This window comes from Macaca fascicularis, chromosome 10 (genome assembly GCF_037993035.2).
Source record: "Macaca fascicularis isolate 582-1 chromosome 10, T2T-MFA8v1.1".
Lineage (NCBI taxonomy): Eukaryota > Metazoa > Chordata > Mammalia > Primates > Cercopithecidae > Macaca > Macaca fascicularis.
Window position 1 is genome coordinate 85,929,102 of NC_088384.1, and position 24,453 is coordinate 85,953,554.

Below are 24,453 nucleotides of genomic sequence, written 5' to 3' on the forward strand. Positions count from 1 at the left end.
GGGAAGCGCACTGGTCGAAGATGGCGGCGGAGCGACAGGAGGCGCTGAGGGAGTTCGTGGCGGTGACGGGCGCCGAGGAGGAGCGGGCCCGCTTCTTTCTGGAGTCGGCCGGCTGGGACTTGCAGGTAGCGCCGCGAGGCGGGCTGTGTCGGGTGGGCCGGGGACCGCTGGGAACGGGCGCCTGGTGCCTTAAGCCCGCGGCGGCCGAAGCGCACAGTCATCCCCGCTCTACCGCGGCCCGACCCAGGCCTCATGGTCCCGGGACCGCTTGTCACGCGTCGCCTGCTCGGCTTGGGAGTGGGGGAACGCGGGCCAGCCCCAGCCAGTTCTGCCGTGCCAGTTTCACGCTGCCTCTCCCGCTTGCGGCGTCAGCGACACTTCCGGCACTGCAGCAGCCGGCGAGGAGAGGGAGCGCCTGGGGGCGTGGCTGCCACGCCGAATGTCTGCCGAAGGCCAAGCTGGTCCGAGTGAGCAGCTCTTGGGTGAAGCCCCACTCTGGACTAGGTGGCCGCTCATTTCTACTTCCGAAGTCCAGCCCGGGAGCTGAACCCCGCCCCGCCTTCCTAATTGCTGGGAGAATACCTCTGGGGTGGTGGCGCAAGGTTGGAGCTTCTTCACCTTTCGTAGTTAACTTATCTGTAAAATGGGAGTCTCGTGGAAATTACTGTGTAGTTCATTGGTACGTACTAAGTATAAACTAAATACTCGCTGAGAAGACTTACGCTTCACGAGGCAGGGATTTTTGTACACTGATGAATTCCCAGTGCCTGGAACAATGCCTGGCACATAGTAAGCACTCGGTAATTAACTGTAGAAAGAATTGCATAAATATTCTTGGCCAGCCTCGTCTTAGGTAGATGATAATGATGATGACTAATATTTATTGAGTACTTACTATGAGCCAGGCGCTGTTCTAACTGCTTTACATGTCTTTTGTCATTTAACCTTCGCATTTTGCCACTGAGGTTAAAGAGGTTAAGTAACTTGCTCAAGGCCTCACTAGCTACCAGGCAGAAGAAGTAGAAGTGGAACTCAGTTCTGTATGATTCCAAGCAGACAGAGCCCAGGCTTTAAACCACCATGTGCCAAGCACTTTACGTAATATGATTCGTTTAATCCTAGCAACACTGTGAGGTAAAGACTAGACCCATTTTATGGATGAGGAATTGGAAGCACAGAGGGGAAAGAATTTTCTCAAGGTCACATAGCCAGTAAGTAGTGGGGTTGGAATTTGAACTGGGTCTGCTGCCAAACGTAAATTGCTTCCCAAACATAAGAATTAGGTAAAGCATCACACCTAGATCACACCTAGACACAATGGGAAGCCTCTGTGCTGGGCAGAAATAAAAAGTTTCTACCTGAAAGACATAAAAGCACACAGTGTTGTGACCAGCAGATCTTCTGTCTCGTTCCCCTCACATTGTAGTGGGGAAACTGAGACTCATGCATGTGACTTGCCTGGCAGGAACAGGACTTGAAGGTAGGCTCCCTGAGAATGCCAGTTCACTACATGTCCTGAGACAGCACACTGCCTCCCAGCAGATTACTTTTATCCCGTGACAGCTCACTGTCTCCTGTAAAGTTGGTGACCCTGAGGACAGGAGCGATGTCTGTTTCATCTCTGTGACCTCAGTGCTTTCTTGTGTTTGTGCAAAGCAAGTGATTAGTAAATGCCTGTCTGTTGAGTTGGTGAGCGAGATGTCACAAATGACCAAAAGATTCCCATATTCCTTCTGTATGTGTAGACCTGGCATGCGAGTATGCATAAATCGTAATGGATTATCTCATCCAGTGTGCAGGTTGGTGAGATAGGTACCCCCATTTCACAGATTAGGAAACAACTTGAAAGAATGGAAAAGTAGCAACCTGTACTGACTTCACAGTTCCTGACTCCTGTCTGTACTGGAAACGCTTAAGAGTAAGGGCCTGAGCACACTAGCAGGGATGGAACCTGGCTCCACTTTTTACCAATTGTGTAAACTTGAACAAATTATTTTTAATTCTCAGTGCTTCTGTATCAACTATAAAATGAGATGATAATAGTACTAATAGCATAGAGTTCTGTGAGGATTAAACAAATTAACGTATGTAGAATGCTCAGAACAACCTGGCACAATGCTCACTAAATGTGTGCTACTTTTACTAGATCACGTTTCTTCATAAAATGAGAATGAGGAGTGTCTTCCACCCCAGCCATTCTTACTGCCTTCTTTTCACCGTAGTGGGTGGAATTTGTTTCAGTTGACACAAAGACTTAACAGTTGAGCTGTTAACCTTCTGGTCTAATTTTCTTTGGCCCATGGATGCAAGCTACCTTGTAAGTGTTGGCCATGTCTGTACTCCTTTGTGCTCAGAGGAGATATGTGTTAGGTGAAGGCCTGTTTAAGGGTCCCAAGGTACTACCTCTCTGTTTCAGATCGCGCTAGCGAGCTTTTATGAGGACGGAGGGGATGAAGACATTGTGACCATTTCGCAGGCAACCCCCAGTTCAGTGTCCAGAGGCACAGCCCCCAGGTAAGGGCCAACTTCAATTATTGCTACATGAGTGTTTCCAGCAGTGAAGAGGAGTTATTTTCTGACCAGAGGGTTCAGGCCTGGGTGTGTGGACCAGGTCTGAATGAGAAGGTTAGACTGAGTCAATGGGTAGTACTTCCCAGCAAGCCTCAGTCATTTCCAGTACAGAGATGCATGACTTTTAACTGGGTGTGGTTTATGGTTCAATTCTGGGGGAAACCACAAATCTACTTTTAAGACTTTTGAGGGTCTTTTACATATGTAATATGAGGAATGACCACTGCAACTCTAAAGTTTTTAAGTAAAAGCCAAAAAACTTCCTTTCAAGGGTGCTATAGATGTGAAAGATTAGGCGAAATTACTTTAGGAAAGCTGTTTTGATATTTTAGGATGCCCATTACCTTATTAAGAAGTCTGGTACAAAATAAACCTGTGTGACCCACCCTTGGCCAAGTTGATTAGGGAGACCTTGTCTTACTAGGTAAAACAGTGTTAACCTTTGCGATCCCATTTGCATCCCCTGTTGCCGCCTCCCTGGCTCCCGCAGCAGAATGCTCCTGTGCTCTGCAGAGTGAGACAATGCTGGTCTTCCAGGAGACAGGCAGGGGTGCTTCCTGTAAAGGTGTCTGAACCTTTACAGAGAGTGTGACGGCAGAGGTGTCTCCCTTCTCTGCCTTAGCCTGATTGCTTCTACTCTCTAGTGTATGTTTAAGCCAGGAAATTTTATTTGGGTTTGAATTCAACCCCAGAATATAACCAATAGTGTTTCTTTGCCATGAAGTGGTAAATTATGTTTCTCTCTAAAAGCGACTGAGGTTTAAAATATATTTCCTTCCTTTGAAGAAGGAGCACTAACCCCAGATCTCATTGCTTTATTAACTTCTTTCACTCACTCCCATCCAGAGAAAAGAGGTAGGAGGAAAGTGATCTTGTAACTGTTTGCACGTGCTAACCTATGAGATATTGGTGATGGCACATCTGGGTATTACTGCTTGGGACATGTTGTTAGGGTAAGTGCTGTTCTTGCAGCTGCTAGTAGAGATGGCTAATTTTCTGGGGTATGAGTCTTTGACAGCCACCTTAGGGTGTTGTTGGGATGTTGGCATGTCAGAATTATACAGGAGGAGAGATTGAAACTTAGTCTCTAATGCCAGTTACATGTTTACTCCTCTCTTTTCTCCAGTAGTCCCAAAGTTCTATTAAGGCAGTGGTTTATTAGCATGGGCCCAGGAGCCTGACTGCCTTGGTTCAAATCCCAGCTCTGCCACTTAAGTAAAAGCTTTGTGACCTTGGGCAGGTTACTTAATGTATCAGTTCCTCATTTTCCTTACCTGTCAATTGGGAATGATAGTGCCTACCACCTAGGAGATTGAATGTGCCTACCACATAGGAGATTGCTACCACAAGCAAGTAGAACACAGTATGTGGTGTTATTGTAATTTTAGTATTATCATTTTTAGCATTCATTCTCAACCTGTTTTGTTTACTCTGTCTATTCCCCAACAAGTATGTTTATTTAAGAATAGGCATAACAGTAAAAGAATCAAGGACATAGGGTTTAATATTAGAACTGAAGTGAGTAAAAAGACTGGACACACATTCAGTCCAAGAGGCATTGCTTTATTGCTCTGTTAAGGCTCAGACTTGGTAGTAGGCCTAGAAAAGAACTGAAGACAAGAAAAAGGGAGGCAGGAGGATGCAGTCTGTTGCATGGTTGTCCTTATTGAGGAGGAAAGCAAATGCTAGGACTACACTCTCAGGAAAAGCCAAACTTGTGCTAGCACCTCAGAGGAATTCTGTGTGGGATGTGCCTCTGCTTTGACCTGGGTGTTGCAGGACAGTTAGCCAGCTGCTGCCTTCTCCCCATCCCCTACTTTCGACTTCTCACATACCCTTTTATGTTGTCACTGCTGCCTCAGAGCAACACCCGACTCTAGAATAGGGATTCTTAATATGGAGCCCCAGAACCCTAGGAGGAATCTATGGAATGGGCGTGAGAAAGTCTCTAAATTATTAATACCTGAAATTACAGGCAAAAGTTTGTGTACACGTTAGCAGGTATCTTTTGTGGAGTCCATGGCTTTTATGAGAATCTCGAAGGGCTGACAGACATAAAAATGTTACCATTGCTATAGGAGACAGTTTAAACTCAGTAATAACAGCTGCCATTTATTGAGTATTTAGGAGTCAGGCACTGGATTAAGCTTTTACATGAACACCTTTTTAGTCCTCACAGCAACCCTTTGAGGTTAGTACTGTTGTTAGTACTATTAGCACTGAGGTTAGTACTATTCCTGTTTTCCAGATGAGGACACTGAAGTTGGGGTATCTTTCCAAGATCACAGAGCTAGTAAAACAAAGATTTAAATGTAGGGTTGTTTCTACATTCAGCATTTCAGCTCTCAGCCCCAACGACGTTCTGCCTCTTCTTGTGGACATTCAAAGTCCTCCAGAGTTTACCCTGGACCCACCTTCCTAATCTGACTTCCGTTTCCTCATTTCTTAAATCCTTTGTTCCAACCAAACTGATTTCTTTGGTGCTCTAATTATTCCTTATTTTTGGTTCTCCTGCTTTTGTTTGAGTCTCTCACCTGGTCAGGTGTGCCCACTCTCTTGCTTTCTGCCTATACAGATCCCATGCATCCTTCCATGTTCACCTCCATCCCCACTCCTCTGTCGAGCGTGTTATTCCTAACCCCGTGACCAGGTGGCATGCCATAATTCTGTTCCACAGAACCCCAATCACAACTATCACTCCTTCAGTTCTTTGACTATATTCACATACTACTGGGTGGCATCTCTCCCACATTGCCCTGAACTCTTTTCCTGATACTTAACTTAATTTTTCTCCCCAAGTAAATTGTAAGTTCCTGGAAGTGGGAGGGCTAGTATTTCAGGAGCAGTCACCATCCTTCTAGCCATATTTCTCACCTGTGTTCTCTTCTGATACTGTTCAACAGCTTTGAAGTAGGTAAGGTGCTCACCATTTCGCTGGTCAGGATGCTAATTCTTAGAAAGGTCAAGTAACTTACAGCTGCTGTTACCACAGATTCACGGCCAAGTCTGCCTAAGTCCAAAGCTGCTTCTACTGCCACATGCTACCTCCCTGCCAGCACCTCCCACCCCTGTATGCAGGGTCAAGCAAGAGGTAACAGTTTCTTCCTTTTTTTCCCCCTCTTTCATCCAGCAAAAGTTATACTTGAAACTTTCAGGGACTACCATTGTCTGATTCTCTAAAACTACATTATCCAATAAGGTAGCCACTAGCTATTTAAATTAATTAGAGTTAAGCAAACATCATTACTCATTTGCTCTAACCACATTTCAGATGCTTAATAGCCAAATGTGACTAGTGGCTTCTCTGTTGGACAGTGCAGATAGAGCATTTCCATCATCAGAGAGAGGCAGAGCTAGGGTAACCAGATTAAAAACAGAAAATGTCATCTGATGAAGGAGCTTTGTGCCACTTCAGTATGCCAGAGTAGCCTGGGAGATAGTTCTAATACTGAAAAATTGAACTTTCTGAGATATTTAGTCGATTTATAGAGACCATAGGACTAAAGTATTCAGCAATTGGTGATATCCCTAGGACACCCATGCCAGAAGGTAACTGAAAGCATTACTCCAGACAGTGGTTCTGAACTTGAATGTATGCCAAAATTACCTCAGGGGCTCCTTAAGACTAGATTGTTGAATACCCCTTCCAGAGCCTCTGATTCAGTAGAATTAAGAGGGGCCTGGGGATTTGCATTTCCGACAGGTTCACCGTAATGCTGATGCTCCTGGTCCATGACCACACTTTGAGAACTGCTACTCAAGAGTAGTACTTAAATGTGCCACACCATGCAAAAGACTTTCCGTGCATCAGTACCCCACCTGTACACAGAAAGCCCATAGGTTGATGCTGTGATTATCTTATTTACATGTGAGAAAATGAGAGCGTTGAGAATTTAAATAGCATGTCCAAGATCACAGGGTAGGAAGCAGAATTGGGATTGGAACCTGGTACATGGACACCAGAATCAGTGCCGGATACCATCAGAGTCTGGGTGTATGAGTTTTGGGGGAAAGAAACAAAGCCATAGCCAGAGCAAGTGATTTGCCCAAGCAAGTATATTTGAAAGTTTAACAACAGGGAGATAGAAAATATTTTTTTCATAGATGCTTATCCTAGCCTAGTCATTGTAAGAAACTTTAGGCTGAGCCTGTATGGAAAATTCCCTTTGGGAAGATGAATGAGTGGAACTAGTACTCTCAGGGTACTAGTACAGATCTCATCACTTGGATCCTTTTGAACCATGTCATATCGAGTATCAAGGAATGCCCAGGAGGCTGTTCTCAGGAGCCAACTCATACAGGGAGCTTATTTGCTACATTGATTGGTTTTTGTCTTCTCACTTCTAGTTGATGGAACCTCAGATCTCTTCTGTCCCCTGATTGTCTCCTTGAAATAAATGTTCAAGACTGAACTGGAGCTTTCTTCCTAGTTAACAGCTCATTAAAGCCTCACTAAACCTGTATTACTCTCTGTGTTAGTCTTTTCTCACACTGCTATAAAGAACTACCTGAGACTGGGTAATTTATGAAGAAAAGAGATTTAATTGACTCACAGTTCCATAGCTGTACAGGAAGCATAGCTGGAGGGCCTCAGGAAGCTTACAATCATGGTAAAAGGCGAAGGGGAAGCAAGCACATCTTCACATGGTGGCAGGGGAGAGCATGTGTGAAGGGGGAAGTGCCACATACTTTAAAACCATCAGATCTTGTGAGAGCTCACTCACTATCATGAGAACAGCATGGGGGAAATACACTCACATGATACAGGTCCCTCCTCCAACATTGGGAATTACAGTTCGACATGAGATTTGGGTGGGGACACAGAGCCAAACCATATCACCCTCCTTCTCCCATATTGTATGGAAGCTGCTTTTTTCCACTAAGAAATACAGAATTTTTTTTTTCATCTTGATAAAACTTGTATCTTACGATCCTTGAAAAACTTAAGCCTGTTCCTTGAGGACAGATCTAAACTAGGTGGAAAGTGGCAGTGGAAGATATTGTCAGAGAGAATTAACCCTTCTCATGCTCATTTTTAGTTGTGCCCATCCCATACAACACTGCTTTTTTCCTCAAAATCAATACTACTTCTTGACTAACCTGCAGCAGAAGTAGACTGGGGCTTGCTTTTCCTCCAGTGCTGTCACCCACATATTCATTCATTCCTACTTCTTGACTATGTGTCCTTCCTTCAACTCTCTGGTCTCTGTGCACTGTGTATGCTGCTTTCCGGTAATGCTACACCAACCCCTTTTCCCCAGCAGCCCCATCCCCGTGACTGTCCACTAGTTCTTTGGCAGTTGGTCCAAATATTTCATTTTTCTGCGAAGCCTTTCTTGCGTTCTCTATTCCTTCCCACTGTCTGTACTACTTAACCCTTGTACTCATTTTTAGTTGTGCCCACCCTACACAACACTGCTTTTTTTCCTAAATATTAATAAATACTTTCTAGTTTTTATTAAAGCCAGGACAGCTTAAATTGGGATTCCATTTTACCTCACGATAGGACTTTCTAATTTATACTCAGTCTGTGTGACCTTGGAAAAATAAATGCCACATTATTTTATGTGCAGTCTTAGAGGATTAACCTGTCTCCACATAACATCCTCCTCTCGCCTACCAAAAATCTAACCTCAGTGTCTTCACCTCCTTAGCTGCTGGTGATGAGGGTTACCTTTCTTAATGCTCCCTGAGATCATTTTGCTCCTTTCTGTGTCTCCAGTGATAATAGAGTGACATCCTTCAGAGACCTCATTCATGACCAAGATGAGGATGAGGAAGAGGAGGAAGGCCAGAGGTGAGTCTTTTAGATGGGATCTGGGAGACAGTTTACAGGGAAGTTCAGGGTAATGTGTAAATCACCTAGAACAGGACCTGGTAAACATATTCGGTTATTGTTAGCCATTAGTACTGTGGGCTGGTCTGTGGGTTATATCCTAGGAAGTCTCTTCTCCCTGTAGCTTAGAAGTGACCCCTGTTCTGTTACTTAATGTATTTATTGAGGAATATTAGGGGAGGGAAATAAGGAAAAGATCTAGCAGTCCCACTTTTTGATATTGACTCAAAAGATCTGAAATCAGTTTATAAAGAGATGTCTATGTTCCCATGCTCATTGCGGTGCTCTTCACAGTAGCGAAGTTATGGATCAGCGTAAGTGTCTTACCAGCAGATGAATGGATAAAGCAAATGTGGTATATATACACAGTAGGAGTACGACTCAGTCTGTGAAAAGAAGAAAATTGTCATTTTCAACAACATGGATAGAGAACGTTATGCTAACTAAAATAAGCCAGGTACAGAAACACAAATACGGCACGCTCTCACATGTGGAATCTAGAACAATTCCAATCTAGAACAATCGGCAGAGTGTGGTTACAGAGGCAGAAGTGAGGGGATAATGGGGAGATGATGGTCAAAGGGTATAAAATCTTAGACAGGAGGAATATAGTTTGGTGTTTTTATTTAGATCTCTTGCATAGCATGATGAATATAGTTAATTAAAGAGCATGTACATTTCAAAATTGCTAAGTGTTAATTTCAAGTGTTCTCACCACAAAAATTTTGAGTATTTGAGGTGGTGAATATGCTAACTAGCTTGATTTAATCCACTTCATATTGTTAAAGCATAACATCACTTTGTACCCCATAAGTATATACAATTATAAACTGCCAATTTACAATTTTAAAAAATAAGGAAAAGAAGGAAAAAGTTATTCATTATATTACAATCCATATGTAACCAGATATCCATTTTTTGGTATATTTCTTTCCAGCTTTTTCTTTTTAATTTAAAAAACATCATGTAAAAAACAGAATAATAGGCTTATAAGTGTATATTCCCTCAATAGACATGCACACATCTGTTTGTTCTTAACCTTTAGGAGCATTGTAATAAAAATATCCATTGTGGAAAATACAGACTAGTATGATGAAAAAGTCTTAAACTCATCTACCCTTTGGTAACTTCGGTTGATGTTCTGGCATATTTCCATCCAGTCTTTGTTCCGTATATAAATATGGTTTTGTTGAATCAATGCTACATCTCAAACATTTTCCCATGTCATTAAAATCCTTCATATGCCTTTTCATATGCTGTAATAATAATGTTATATGGGATGCCTGACATTTAGGTTATTTTCAATGTTTTACTACTGTAAATACCAGTGCTGTGAACATTTTTGTGGATTAATTAACCACATTTCAGATTATTTTTTTAGGATAGTTTTTAAAAATGGAAATACCAGGTCCAGGGCATGCATATTTTTAAGGTTCTTGATCACAGGCTCCCAGTTCTGAAGCCAGGGCTTTGAGATCCCTTAATAAAGACTTTGACTTTCTGGTCCATTTAGCAGAACTTCATCTACCTGGAATGAACAAGAATGAACTGGCTACAACCTCATTTCATGGGTTTTGGTTCTCCACAGGATCTGCCTCGGTCTTTCAGACATTCCTAAGGAAAATTGTATAATAACTATTACGGGAATGCAGTTATCTCATCATGGTCAGTCTTTGGAGAAGTGGGCTGAGAAATTACATGTGTTCTATTCTCTATTTTCATTCCTATTGTGACCTTCACACTGCCTCAAAACCTTCCTTTTAGATACTCCCGGATATGAGAATATATGTTAATTTTAGGGTTTTACACTCCTGAGTGAAACACAGTGTCATCAAGTACGTGAATGCCCAGCTCATAAATGACTTTCTCATTCTCTTCCCACCCAGTCACATCCTCCAGGCGATGACCTTCCTTTATTTCACATTCCGCTTACTTCCTTGACCCCTCAGCATTTCAGACTGAAAGGACACTGGTACTGTTGTCCTTGTCAGGGCCTGTGGCTTTGCCTCTCGTTCCCTGGTGAATGTCAGGAAATAGAAGGCTGAGCCTAATGTTTATAGGTTCTCGATTTTTCCCCCTTGGGGACAAGCTGTTGACTTAGCTCTGACTAGGAGTAATAAGGAGGCAGTGGGGCCAGGCTGCATGACAGCTGGTTTTCAGACCCATATAAAAAAGTACTAATTTTATTATCTCAAGCCATGCCTGGCCTGTTGCAAAGCCCAGTGTGGGTGTCTTGGGGCTTGTATTTGAGATTGGAGCTTCTCTGACCTCCAATACCCTTTCCTCAGGGGCCACAGTGTGTGTCACATGAATGGCAAGGTGAGGTGAGGCTTGGGGGAGCTCCTGGTGCTGTGTCACACCACCTTACCTGTGTGCATTACTCTGTGCTTGTTCTTTTGCATACATCTGCTGATTTGAACCTCACGGCTCTGACTTAAGGAGCAGGTAGGTAGGGCATGTGGTCCTTCCCTCCCATTTCAAAGACAAGGAAAGTGAGTTACAGAGTAGTGCACTGGCTTACCCAGGACACACGGTGGCAGAGCCAAGACTGGAGCCTAGCTGCTTGTACTAACCATGCCAGTGCCACCATTAACCCCGAGTCTCTAGTGGTGGATACTTCTGACTATGACTGCAGTCACTGTCTCCTGGAGAGGAGCTTGGCCACCAGATTGATATTTCCCAGCTGAGACTCTCTCCTGAGCTGATAAGCTGTTTTGCATGCCTGGAATGCCTTTCCCCAATTTGTTCACCTAATAAACTCATCCTCATCCTTAAGACTCGGCCCAGAAGACACCCTTATAGGAAGTCTTGGCTGTCCTTCCCACCCAGTGTTCCCTTACTGACTTCTGTTGCTGCTCACACTGCATTGTACCTGCTTGCCTCCTTCCATGTGTTCCCAGCTAGCCAGTAAGTTCTTTAAAGACAAGCGTTGTACCCTTTGCCTCAGTGTGCCCAGCACCAACCTGGCACATGCTCTATTCATGTTTTCCATGAGTGTTTCATGTTAGAGGTGTATTTTGTACACAGGTTTTATGCTGGGGGCTCAGAGAGAAGTGGACAGCAGATTGTTGGCCCTCCCAGGAAGAAAAGTCCCAACGAGCTGGTGGATGATCTCTTTAAAGGTGCCAAAGAGCATGGAGCTGTAGCTGTGGAGCGAGTGACCAAGAGCCCTGGAGAGACCAGTAAACCGAGAGTGAGTATAAGGGTCGTTGTCTGTCCACAAGACTGAGATTCCAGAACTGGGAATGCCACCTTCTTCACCTCGGTAGTGACTGATTTTTTTTCTTTTTTTCATGTGCTTGCTTAGTCTTCTGTGCAGAACGCGAGTGTAGTTTCTCTCACCCTTTAACGTGGAACCAAGATTTGGGGCAGAGTTTTTAAACCTATAGCCTATGGTCTAGACTGGGTTCTGCATACATGTTTTGTTTGGCCTATCCAGTTTGACTTATTTGGAGTTTTATTTTGTTTTACTTGAATTAATAGTAAAATAGGGATTTCTGTCTCCTTTGGGAATCCTGTACCCAAATTCCTACATGGTCATGGTTAATGAGAGTTTAGTAGCATCTGTTTCCTTTAGCCCGGCACTGCCCCTTCCAGCTCTTAGCCCAATTCTGGCCACCTGATTCATTTACCATACTGCCTGGCCATGTAGGCACTGAGTCTGATATCAGAGAAAATGCATCTAGTAGCTAACATGCTTGATCAGGAACCCATTCCTCTTTCTTCCTCTTACCTAAGATATATATATCATTATATCTGAGTAACCCTTTTACCACGGACCAACCTCTCAAATGTGTATGAACTTATCCCTTATAGCCATTTGCAGGAGGTGGCTACCGCCTTGGGGCAGCACCAGAGGAAGAGTCTGCCTATGTGGCAGGAGAAAAGAGGCAGCATTCCAGCCAAGATGTGAGTGTGCATCCACCTTGCATGAGGGAAGCCTGTGGACTGTTCTGTCATTTTTCTGAAGGGATTGGTTACATATTGTGCATGAACCAGCAGCCTCTGAAAGGGAAGCTAACAGACATAGTGCCCTTGCTGTGGTTCACGAACAGAGAGGCTTACTGGAAAATCAAAGGCAGCTTTCATGGGTGCTGGGTGAGAGAGCTGGTGAGAACAGGTGGGGAAAGGGGATGGGCAAATGAAGGAGTTTTTTGAGCAGCCCATGGATCTCAGGCAGAGGTACAGTGTATCTGGGATTCTTTAGTGATGTGAGTATAGCTGAAGAACTTGTCTTCAGACCCCCAGAGAAGACTTAACACCAATTTTTTTTTTCTTTCTTTTTTTTTTTTTTCCAGTTTTCCTCATTGTCCACTATTTGGCCCTGTGCATAGGGTCCCCCTCCCCACAAGTGTAATCATACACACAATTTTGAGTCTTTTTTATTCAATATTATACCACAAACATTTTCTTGTAGTCTTGTGATCATTGATTTCTATAATATGTTTTAAATAATTTTGGGTTTTATTCCAAAATAAAGTCAAGCAAGAAGAAAATAAACATTTTATCCTCCGAGGCAGCTGCTAATGCATTGGTTTTTAGCCTTCTAGACCCGTTGCTGTGAATGTGTATGGGAGTTGTTGTTAACAGAACTTGTAGGTAACATTTTTAATGACTGTGGAATAGTCCACAAGCAAGATTTGCCATGGTAGTTTAGTCGGACACTCACTGCATACCAAGCACAAGCAAAGTGTCAACTGGGTCACCTGCCCAGAGCCATCTAGCTAGTGAGTGGCACAGTCAGGATGCAGCCTCAGCTCTCCTAAAACAAAACCCCTGCTCTTAGTCTGTGCTAGATCACCTTCCTATTCTAGGTTAATGCTTACTTAGTTTGCTTGTTGAATTGCTTATGCACACATGTATATATGTGTGTCTATGTGTGTTTTGATAGTAGCAACACTGAGAAATAGTAAAAACCTGCTAATTTGCAAGTTCAAATTGTTATGCTTACCAGATCCCTGGTAACTGTTTTACTCCCTGTCATCACAGGTTCATGTAGTATTGAAACTCTGGAAGAGTGGATTCAGCCTGGATAATGGAGAACTCAGAAGCTACCAAGATCCATCCAATGCCCAGTTTCTGGAGTCTATCCGCAGAGGGTGAGTGAAAAAGCCCTCCTCCAGGTCCCAAATCAGCGAGTGGATAGCAGTTGGGAAAGAAGAAGGCAGAATGTTGATTATTTGTGAAGTAAATTGTTTGAAGCAGATTCAGCATAGTTGAGATACAGATTCATAGATCTGCTCCAAAAACCTTGTGTGTCCATTTTTCCCCTTTGGGCCTGAGGCAGACCTAAGTGGCCAAATAAGAAATAGGTGTCGGCCATGGCTGAGCAAACAAGAGAAAAGGTGGAGGCAGACAGGTAGCCACCAGAGTAGCCTGCTCCCTGGAGAAACTCAGCAGTTTTCTCTGTGGGACTGAGAGGTTTCTTCTCCCCTTTTCCCCATCACTGTCATTTCCATCTTCTCTCTGTGGACCCCAGCATGGCCTTTTCTCCCACAGGGAGGTGCCAGCAGAGCTGCGGAGGCTAGCTCACGGTGGACAGGTGAACTTGGATATGGAGGACCATCGGGACGAGGACTTTGTGAAGCCCAAAGGAGCCTTCAAAGCCTTCACTGGCGAGGGTCAGAAACTAGGCAGGTAAGGAGCAGCACAGGTGAGAGCCAGACTGTGTCAGTCACACCTGCCAAACCCAGCAGACCTTGTGTATCACTCACTTTGGTTATTAGCTCTTCTGTTTACAAAATACTTCAAATTGTATTTCTATGGGAGGAACAGTGTGGAGAACATGGACTTTGGAGTTAACAGACCTGAGTTTATATCTCTGCTTCTTCACTTTCTAGCAGTGTGACCTTGGACTGTATAGCCTCAGTTTCCCCAACCATAAGTTGGTACTAATAAGAGTCCATACCTCCTAGGATTATTGTTGCAAGGAATAAGTGAGCTGATACATGTAGAACATTGTTCCATAGTTAGCAGTCAATGTAAGCAGAGAGTGTAACATAATTGCTACTATGGATCAGTAATCTAGGGTGTTCAGGGAAGGTGTCATCTCCTTGATGGCTTAAGGCTGAAATGGGGATTCCAAGGGGAATAAGGAATTACAGTCTCTCATCCAGCCAGGCCTCGTGGTGGGTTGCTCAGGATGCAGGGACGCTCAAGAACCTTGCTGCCCCTTTGCAGGCTGGTGTGCCACCGTTATGGCAGCTCAGCAGCTCTTATTTCTACTTATTTGGCCCTTCCTGACACTCACTCTGCCACTTGTGACTTTTTCTGCCTTGTGTCGTCTGCCACTGCCTTCTCACTCCTGTACCCTCTACTAACAGACATTCTTTATCTTCTATTCAAACCCTCTGATGATATCTGATTGGTTAATAGTCACTGGTATCCCTCATACAGTTTTCCCAGCAGACTCTTGGCCAACCCATAGGTAGGCTGCCTTCTCTCAGGATCCACTTAGCTTTGGCCAAGGCCATGGGGTCACCTGATTAGTGTTCTTCAGAGGGAACTGTGCACATGGTAGGCATTCAGAGCATAGTGACCCTTCTTGCCAATATGATCCTTATTTTATAGAGAGAAAGCTGAGGCTCTTGGACATTAGGGGCCTGTCCTTGTGTGTGGTCTGTGTTAGAGCCAGGACCCCAGGCCTTCTGACTGGCATTCCTTCCTGCACTCCTGCACAATGAGACATCCTTTCTAACCTAGATCTGGCAGTTCTCAAAGTAGATACTGCCCTTGCTCACCTCACTGTCTTCAGGGATCAAAGCTTGGTCTTCCAGCAACCATGCCCTCTGAGCTTCTGGCTGGCCCTCTGCTAGAATCCCTTACCTGCCTATTGACCATTCATGCCTCATCAGGAGCAAGGGTTAGAGCTCAGGGTATTAGATTTAGCAGACCCAAAATAGTTAAGTCATCCCTATTCTCATCATTTCGTCTACTGTGTCAAGGGCCGTGGACTAGCCCAGGACAGCTAGTCTTACAGAGTGTCCCTGTCAGTTGTGATGAGCTTTATAGGGCACCTAATTTTCTTTTTCTTTGATTATTAAAGTGATGCATGTTCATCTTAATACAAAGTGCAGGTAAAGAATAAAAGCTGTCCTAAACCTAACACCCAGAAATATCTGGCAAGTGTTTCTTTCTTCTCTTACTCATTTGCATGTGTTTGTAAACATGCTGTTTTATCACCTGCTTTCTGCTTTATCCGTGAAGTATGGCTGTCATCCTATATCAGTGAGTTTATTTCTACACTTTTAATTATAATGCTTACATAATTTTTTAGCCCACAAATGTGCTGTAATTTAACCAGTCCCTACTGTTAAACATTTAGGCAGCTACCAGAATTACAACATTACAGTGAATATCTGTAATTAAATCTTCGTATACTCTTTAATCTTGGGCTAGACATAGGATTATTGTTTCAAAAGGGCTTCATATTTTTAAGATGTCAAATTGCCGATCAAAAGGTTATACTTTTTACGCTCACTGCCAGTTACAAGGGAGGCACTTTGGGTATGATTTTATAATATTAACAGGAAATGCTTCTACTATCAGAAAGTCTAACCATATTATGTGTGTGAAACTCTGCATCTCAGAAAATTAAAATATCTTTAAATAGTCTATTTTAGCATGATAGAAATAAATATTAGTGTGGAGAATAAGTACAAGATAGAACTTGATATCACCATGATGTTTATCAACAAAGTAAGTGTTCACTGCCAGTTCCACTTGCATTTTATTTCAGTTCTGGCTTTTTATGAAAACTTAGCTTAAAAAAAAAAAAAAAAAACCAGCCACAGTTTTATATAGCTAGGTGAGATGGGACTTTAGCTTTTCAGTCTAAATCAGGACAGCTGCTTTAGTGTTTTCCCATAAGTTTTACTACATTTTTCATTGTCTTGTGAACCAAAATGATCAGAAGCCAAAAGTTCAAGAAAATTTTCTCAGATTTGCTTCAAAAATCAGTCATTGCTGGGCTTTTTCAAAATCTTAATTATCTGGGAAAATGCTTCAAGTGAATGAATAAGTTGTCTCAGTTCAAAGATTTGAGAAAATTCAGTTGTATTAAATGTTGTTTTAGTAAAAGGCAAAAGGTGTATACAATTTGAAGAGAAACCAGAGAATTTTGTTGTTGTTTTAGGTTTGACGCTAGTTTGTTTGGGTTGGGAGCTGATCTGAAGGTTCGAATTGCAAACAGCAAGAGTGCACTTGAAAGGAGGGGTCACTGCTGCTGGAAGTGAGCTTTAGCTGCTCCTGTGCTGTCTCTAGTGGTTATTTTTGTGGAGAATATGACTGGTCTCAGGATTTGTAACAGTGGCAAGAAAGTACCGAGTGCCAGTTTATTCCCACTGTAAAGACAGGAGGAGTTGGGTGATTCAGGCTCTTGGATTGAGACTCATTTTCCCCATAATTTACTATGTTTGCAGGGAGACACCAAAAACACTATTTATAGACATCTGCTCTAACCTTTCCTGCCTGTGAGTCAAACAGCTGCAGATGGCCAGCCGCTCATTGGGAGCAGTAGCCCAGCTGTTGGCAGTTCTCAGGAAGAGCTGACAGACCAGCTCCTTTGAACAGATGTATGTGGCTGCCCTGCGGGATGATTAGAGCACTATGGAACTAATGTTCTTTAAATGATGTGCTCTTTTTATTTGAAGAATCAGGAGGCCTGGTCTTCAGTTTTCTCCTCCTCTTCTACTGCCTGTCCTCCTTGAGAGCAGCACAGACTGGGAATGCCTGTCAGGTGACCTTCCACTTACAGCCCATGGGCAGCTGATAGCATTTCCAATGGATTTAGGTCCAGAATTGAGGCAAATATAAGTGGGGCAGGACCTTGAAGAATGATAGTAAGTGGCTGGTCGAGTGTTTTATGTTGTTAGCTAAGCACTATGCGAAGTATTTCACATGTTTTATCTTCTTTAATCCTGTTTTGATCCCCATTCTAGAAAGAAGGACCCTGAGACTTGGTGAGATCCATATTGCTGGCCAGTGCAGAGCTGGGTCCCTCCAGTCTCTGCCCTTACCTGCCAACCTGCATAGCATCCTGGATATTCTTGCATAGCCACATAGACATTTGTTTGTGTTTTTAGTATGTCCTGGGTACAGTGCATGTTTTTAGCTATTTTCTCAACTATCTGGGAAGTTTTAACTCTGTTTTTTTGATGAGGAAACTGGGTCTTGAAATCCAAGCCTATATCTGTCTGACTGTAAGGCCCGACAGGAGAGTGGGACAGTGTGAAGAGCACAGGATGGAGAGCCAGACAGGTCGGATTGTATACTGCCTCCTCCGTGAACCAACACTGGAATTTTGGGCAAGTTGCTTAACCCTGTTGTGCCTCAGTTTCCTCATCTGTAAAGTGGAGATGATGAATCCCTACCTCATAGGCTGGGGGTTAAGCCTGTGGGTTAAGTAATGTGGGTTAATACATGTGAAGTACTCAGCACAGGGCCTGGCTTAGGAATGGGTGCCTCATAAACAGTCACCATATTTATCAGGCCACCCTGCCTCACCTAATTTTCAGGGAGTGTGTAAGAGAAACAACCAGTCAGAAGCAGCACAGCCAAGTCCAGGCATCAGACTTTCCTCATCTCTTCCAGTGATGAGCCACCAGCCATCTGCAACAGGACGTGCTGGGAAGCAAACCCAAACAGCAACTGCTTCCTTGTGTGGAGGATTTCCTAAATATCAGGCCTTGCATGCACATTATCTCGTCTCATCCTCAAAACAGAACAGCTCCTCATTTTACACACGAAGACACTGAAGCCCCGGGAAGTTGTGACTTGCCTAAGGCCACACTGCTTGTTTAGTTTAGTGGCAGAGCGGAGGCCAAATGGTAGGTGGCATAGCTCCAAAGATTGTGCCATTTCTCTAGCGTCACACCAACTCTCCTTAATAATAGGGACAGTAGAGACTGCTTCCCCCTAAAAGGCATGGAGATGTGGTAAGGAGAGTATCTCCATTTTATAGAAAAGGAAATTGAGGTGCCAAGATGCTCAGTAACTTGCTGAGGGTCATCAGCTCGTAAGTGAGGAATGACACTCAAGGAGAAGTTTGAGAAAGCATTTTCAATGTAAATATTATTTTTCTAAAGTAAACCATCCTAACTGTAAAGCTTGACAAAATCCTGGCTGGTGGGAATACACAGAATATATACTGAAAGAAAGCTTGTTTATTGCATGAGTTTTAAAAAATGATCCATAGCATGTGTGTCTGTTTTCTCATCTATAAAATGGAGATTACACCCATCTCAAAGGATGGTTGTGGTGATTCAGTGAGATCATGACTGAAAGCTCCTTTAGACAATCCCTGCACAAAGTCGGTGTAAATGTCACTCCTGTTTTTTCTACTCTCCACCCCATTGCCTGAATAGATATCAGCTATTTTGGCTTAACAGCTTCTTTCTCATTTTAGGCCTGACTGAAAATGTTATAGTTCCCTTTCTGGCAGGCAGTGTTTTCAATGAGTACATGTACTTTGAATTATTGTAAATAGTTGAGGGACAGGCTGCCTGAAGTCTAATTGGAGAGTTGACCTAATGTCTGTGAAACTAACGAACAAAACAAGATAGTGTAGATCAGGAATGTCCAGTCTTTTGGCTTCCCTGAGCCACATTGAAAGAAGAAGAATTGCCTTGGGCCACACATGAAATACACTAATACTAATGATAGCTGATGAGCTAACAACAACAACAACAAAAAAGCAAAAAAAAAAAAAAAAAACATAACGTTTTAAGAAAGTTTACGAACTTGTGTTGGGCTGCGTTCAAAGCTGTCCTGGGCCGCATACGGCCCATGAGCCATGGGTGGTTGGAAAAGCTTGGTGCAGAGCTTAGGCATTTACAGGTATATGAGATTTACCTCTTCACTATTTCCAAGCAACTCTTGTGGCCTATGATGGTGTCATTTAAACTCTGTGTCCCAGCCTACACTTTTTGAGTCCCACATGCTGTGTGACTGATGCATAGAAGCAGCTTCTCTAGTGCTAGTAATGTGGGCGACATTCTCTTCTGAGCTCTACTTTGTAATTCTCTAAGTCCATATTTTTCACATTCACAGAAAAGAATAAGTTCACTTTTCAGTCATTCTTTAATTATATGCTTCAGGGCGGTATTGAACTGTGCAGTTTCTCAAAACTTTTAATGTGCCAATGGCCTCTGAAGCTGCTGGTGTGTTATGTGGCCTTTCCCACACCTTCCTTCCTATGGAACACACTTTGGAAAGCACTTTCAGTTGGATTTGCTCTGAGTACCATTGGGGCTGTGAAGGGGGAAGGGTAAGGTACAAGAACTGATCTAATTAGAGGCTTTGAGGGGAAGCGAAGGCTTATCTAATGGCCTTGCTTCTTTTCAGAGGTCTAGGTCAGGTCATCTGCTAAGAGAAAGACTGGGAGTGAAGTGAACAGGTAGTTTGGAGGAGAGAAGGTGGCTCCATACAGTTGTGGAGAAGTGGGAGTCCTTGTGCATTTTGTGTTTGTCAGCCATCCTGAGTGCATTATGCAATTTTCCCCTTTAATCCTCACAAAAACTGAGCAAGGCCTATAGCCTTAACCCTTTAAAAATCTAATTACTACCTTTGTTGAAAGTAAGCATGTTTGAGTAATTCAAACCCTGGTCCATGTGATTCTGAGATATGAAATCTAACACTGGCAGACACCATGTCCTGTTCATTGTATGATGAATCCCAGCAGTACCCAGCACTTGATTGGCTTTTCAGCGCCCTTCAGAACTCTCTCCCCTGCCCTCAATAGTGGATGTATGAGTACAGACACACATATGAGTGAGGTGCACTAGGTAATGCAGGCCTGAAAATTCCATCACAGAGGAAGAATCTGGACTGCTTCGCCTGCAACCTGCCACTCACCTGCCAGGCTGTGCCAAGGCTGCCTCACCTGCAGACTTGGAACACTCCCCTCTACCACTCCATTGAGACCAAAACTGACCCTGGTCTATTATGTCTTCTAGCCTTATGACCCTGTCTCTCCCACCCTAGGCTGTCCTGCTTTCCTTCCTTCAAGCCCTTGTTCAGGTGAAGACACCAAGGAGGAATAAGGCCGAGTAACTTGCCCACATTACTCAGGAGCAAGAGAGCTAGCAATAACATATGAAACATATGACTTGGGGTTTGAAGCTAGTTCTGCTGGACCACAAGGGCACAGTTCTCCCTGTCTGGGTCAATAGCTCAGCAGCACCAAACAATGACAGGAGCATAGCAAATGCTCAGTAACAGTCCAAGAGGGGATTCCCTTTTTGCCAGGGGCCTTGTTTCTGCTTGTGTCCTGATGCCATCCTCTCTCCTCAGCACTGCCCCCCAGGTGTTGAGTACCAGCTCTCCAGCCCAACAGGCAGAAAATGAAGCCAAAGCCAGCTCTTCCATCTTAATCGACGAATCAGAGCCTACCACAAACATCCAAATTCGGCTTGCAGACGGCGGGAGGCTGGTGCAGAAATTTAACCACAGCCACAGGTACCTTGCATTGTGTGGCCTTGCTTATTCTAGGAGCGTCCTCTGGGACTCACGCAAATGTGTGGGAAGCAGAGAGCCGTTCTTCCTCCTAAACACCAGCAGGCACTCCATGCTTTCCCCAAAACAGACACAAGGGTGGTAAGGAATACAAGTCTGAAGCCTTAGGTTCTGGTCCCCACTTTTCCATTAGTGTGGTCAGTGACTGTTAACTTCCCCCACCCCGTGTGTCTCATTCTTCATCTGTAAAATTAGGGTATTGGATTTCTCAGGGCTTTTTTAAGCTACCAGACTGTTCAGAGGAAGTCTTATTCTAAAGTCCTGTGAAGAGATCAAATTAGAACTGCTGTGGTTGATAGAGGAGAAGGGGTTACAGTGCCAGCATCCCACTCACCTGGCTTCCTCCACCTCCCTCCCCACAAGCGGCCTGTGAAAACCACTGGGCCAGGAAGATCTCTTCTAGATCTGGCTGTCGAGAATTCTGGGAATGCCTGTTCTACATCTCAGACCATCTGGGCTGGATCAGTTCCTCCTTCATTTTAAAGATGGGGAGACTGAGGCGCAGCAAAGGGAAGAGACTAGTAGGAGAGGTGCTAGAGGACTGTTGCCAGTAAATATATTTGGTATCTCCTTTCTGTAGAACAGAAGTGTCTAAATTTTATTGGTCATGAACCAACTAAGCCAGCACCCACATGTGGGGTCAGTGAATTGTTTGACAATTATTGAGTATCGACTGGGCTCGCCTGTGAGTAAAAGCGGGAGACAAGCCCCAGCTATGAGCCAGGAGCATCTAGAGCCTGTTCAGACCTCCTTCATCAGGAACCTTCATTACACTCAAGTGTCTGGTGGTTAAGGGAGTGACCCATCCCAGTGATGTGAGTTACTTGCCTCAGTTTCGTTTCACTCATTAAGCCCAGCACACTGCTGCCCACTCCCAAGGTGGACAGCCCATGCAGAGAGCTTCGCTGGGTGACAAGGCTTGGTTTGCTAAAAGTCACAGGCAGAATCTTGCAGGTCCACGCCCTTAGATGTGCCAAATTGTAAGTTACATAGATTTTAGGGGCTTGGGGCAAAAAGGAAACTTCTGTTTAAGTGCTGTAGGGAAGGAGGCATTGTTTCCAGGTGGTTTCATTCTCATATGATCTCCAGGTTCAGAAGACAGGCAGTGTCTGGAGAAACGATTCCTGGCCCTGAGAAGTTGACCGTTAATTTCTGACAAATAGTTTGTGATTCCTGTGACATACAAAACAGACATATACTGCCCTTATGAAATTCATGAGCTGCAGGAGGAGACACTAATCAGATCATTCCATAAATGTGGAAGGAGGGCCAGGGATGGAGATAAGGAGCTAAGGAAGGCTGTCCTGAGGAGGTGGCATTTGATCCAAGGCCTGAGTTGTGATTAGGATTACAGGAAGGGGATCAGGCAGGGGGGCCTCTGGAAAGAAGGACCCAAATGTGGGAAGAGAGTATGGCCTGATGAACCAAAAGTGGGGAGAAGAGATTGAGGGGAAAGAGGGTGGTATAAAATTAGGCAGGCCTTGGGAACCCAGTAGGGTTGTTGATGTTTATCTCAAGGAAAATAGAAACAGCAGTGAAGGACTCTTGGCAAGAAAGGGACATGGTCCCACATGCCTGAGCGTAGCTTTCGCTGTTCTGTGGAGAAGGTCAGGGAAGGGGATTTGCGAGGTGTTTAGCTTTCCACAGGGCAGGGGTGTGGACAACAGAGGAGGGCACTGCTCACCACTTCCCCAACTCCTGCAGGATCAGCGACATCCGACTCTTCATCGTGGATGCCCGGCCAGCCATGGCTGCCACCAGCTTTATCCTCATGACTACTTTCCCGAACAAAGAGCTGGCTGATGAGAGCCAGACCCTGAAGGAAGCCAACCTGCTCAATGCTGTCATCGTGCAGCGGTTAACATAACCGCCCAGCCAGCTGCCTGGCATCCCTCCTGTGTTTCCCATGGCCAGTGGCCATGCGGATCGCCCCTCCTGCCCCCTTGTGCACACCCAGCAGTCCAGTGCGACGTCTCCTCCATAGCTCTGGGTTCTTAGATCTTGGTTGGACATTTGTTTTCTCCTTAGTTGCATTTCCTGGGTTTTTGTGACGATCAATGGACTTTAATGAAAAAAAAATAAAAACAACCAAAAAAATTGAAGGAATATCACCAGCATGTTGTACGGAAACTCTCCCACTGAAGCAGGCTTTAATTGCTTTAAAATTATATTTATCTTGGGGCCTGTGGGAGGAAACTTCCTTCCATCTTCTCTACATAAAAACTTGTGGCACACAAGGCTTATTCACTAGTGTGTCCCACCTGCCAGCCCCAACGATCACTGGAGGAAGGAGGGGAAATGTGTTGAAAGAGGCTTTGCCACCACTTGTTCCCACGAGAATATATCACTTGCCCAGATAAAACTGGGCAGCAGCCAGAGTCCCCTAAAAGTGGGAAGTCAGAGCTACATGCACACAGTGTCTTCAGAAGGTGAAAATAAATACTTCCCTGTGCTCCTTTTACTCAACCCCTGGGAAATCCAATCTTGCCAGGCCTTGGCCAGTTGAGATTCTGTTCCACCTGCCTGCCTGGCCCTTTCCTCCGTCACCATCCAGACTGCTCACCTCCTGGGTATTCTTATGGGCTCCTTTATGGTTTGATTTCCTCCACGTGCAGAAGTCTTGAGTGGACCTAGGAGGTAGGTGGGGTATTTTTTTCACTAGGATACAGCTCATGCCAACCCAACCCAAGTGAGTTCAGAATCAGGGTATCTTGCCCTAAAAGATAAACAGTCAAAATGCCACCCAGCTGTTCACTAGTGATGTGTGGCAAATCAAATCAACTGTTGAAGAAGGGGTGAGTTTCCTGTGCTACAAGCATCTGTCACTGTTGGTACGTGCAGGAGGCTTCTGCTGGGTATGTTTTGGAAGTGAGTGTCACTACTTGGCTTTGCTTAGCAGATTCTGCTTCACAGTTGTTCTTTGACCTGCTGACTTGTGACTTGCAGAAACATAGGCAGTAGTCCTAGCCTGGTAAAGACCCTCCATCACCCTCATAAGTTTGCTTCCTATGCAGGTTTGGGAGAGGAGGCCCATTGGGCTCTTGGATGGAATCCTTTCCCCTATTAAACAAACCAGAGACTTAGAATCAGTGCTGACTCAGGATCTCCTGGTTTGGAATCGTAATGTGCCTCGATCCTCTTTCCAAGCAGGCCTCACCAGTCTTTCTGTTTCCTGCTTCACCCCTGCAATGAGCCAAGAACCAACACTACATCCACCTAGAACTGCAGAAGGGCTTGTGGTTTCAACCAAGACCCATCCTGAGCAAGGGACTTGGCTTGGTGCTTTTGATCCCAAAGTTCCCACACTGACAGTGACCTGCTGGGGCAATGGCATCTGTCATGGTGTTTTCTCCAGCAGGTGGAGATTACTATGGAACCTACATATGGGTCTGGAAAAACTGTACACTGTTGTCACCTTGAACATTAAAAACCAGAATGAGGACAATGGACTTTTGTACTTTCTAATGGGTTGCTTTGACAGAAACTACAGCAGCCAGCAGAGGTGCTTTAGTGCTTCACAAAGGTCCCACTTC

At 44.4% G+C, this 24,453-nt stretch overlaps 1 protein-coding gene and 1 long non-coding RNA gene across 3 annotated transcripts; one reads left to right on the forward strand and one right to left on the reverse strand.

Annotated features, from left to right (window-relative positions):
- NSFL1C (NSFL1 cofactor) lies at positions 1-24,365 on the forward strand. 2 transcript variants are annotated; one of them, XR_012419216.1, is made up of 10 exons: positions 1-125; positions 2,417-2,514; positions 8,294-8,368; positions 11,435-11,600; positions 12,224-12,316; positions 13,397-13,506; positions 13,907-14,044; positions 17,923-18,234; positions 20,699-20,863; positions 22,625-24,365. XR_012419216.1 is itself a non-coding variant. In XM_005568551.4 (9 exons), exons 1-9 carry the CDS (start codon positions 21-23, stop codon positions 22,785-22,787), a joined length of 1,113 nt encoding a protein of 370 aa, XP_005568608.1. In that variant the 5' UTR covers positions 1-20; the 3' UTR covers positions 22,788-24,365. The 2 variants fall into 2 exon arrangements, 1 of the variants encoding a protein (XP_005568608.1); XM_005568551.4 differs by lacking the exon at positions 17,923-18,234.
- Positions 7,092-13,524, reverse strand: LOC141407906 (uncharacterized). The gene is made up of 2 exons (XR_012419217.1): positions 13,359-13,524; positions 7,092-8,793 (listed from the first exon to the last, which is right to left on the reverse strand). It is a non-coding gene; the product is annotated as an uncharacterized lncRNA (long non-coding RNA).
- Positions 24,366-24,453: the final 88 nt, after the last annotated feature.

Coding starts and splice junctions, on each gene's coding strand:
- NSFL1C (XM_005568551.4), top strand. CDS start 21: ATGGCGGCGGAGCGACAGGAGGCGCTGAGGGAGTTCGTGGCGGTGACG. Junction 11,601..12,223: donor GAGAGACCAGTAAACCGAGA/GTGAGTATAAGG, acceptor TATCCCTTATAG/CCATTTGCAGGAGGTGGCTA. Junction 13,507..13,906: donor CTGGAGTCTATCCGCAGAGG/GTGAGTGAAAAA, acceptor TTTCTCCCACAG/GGAGGTGCCAGCAGAGCTGC.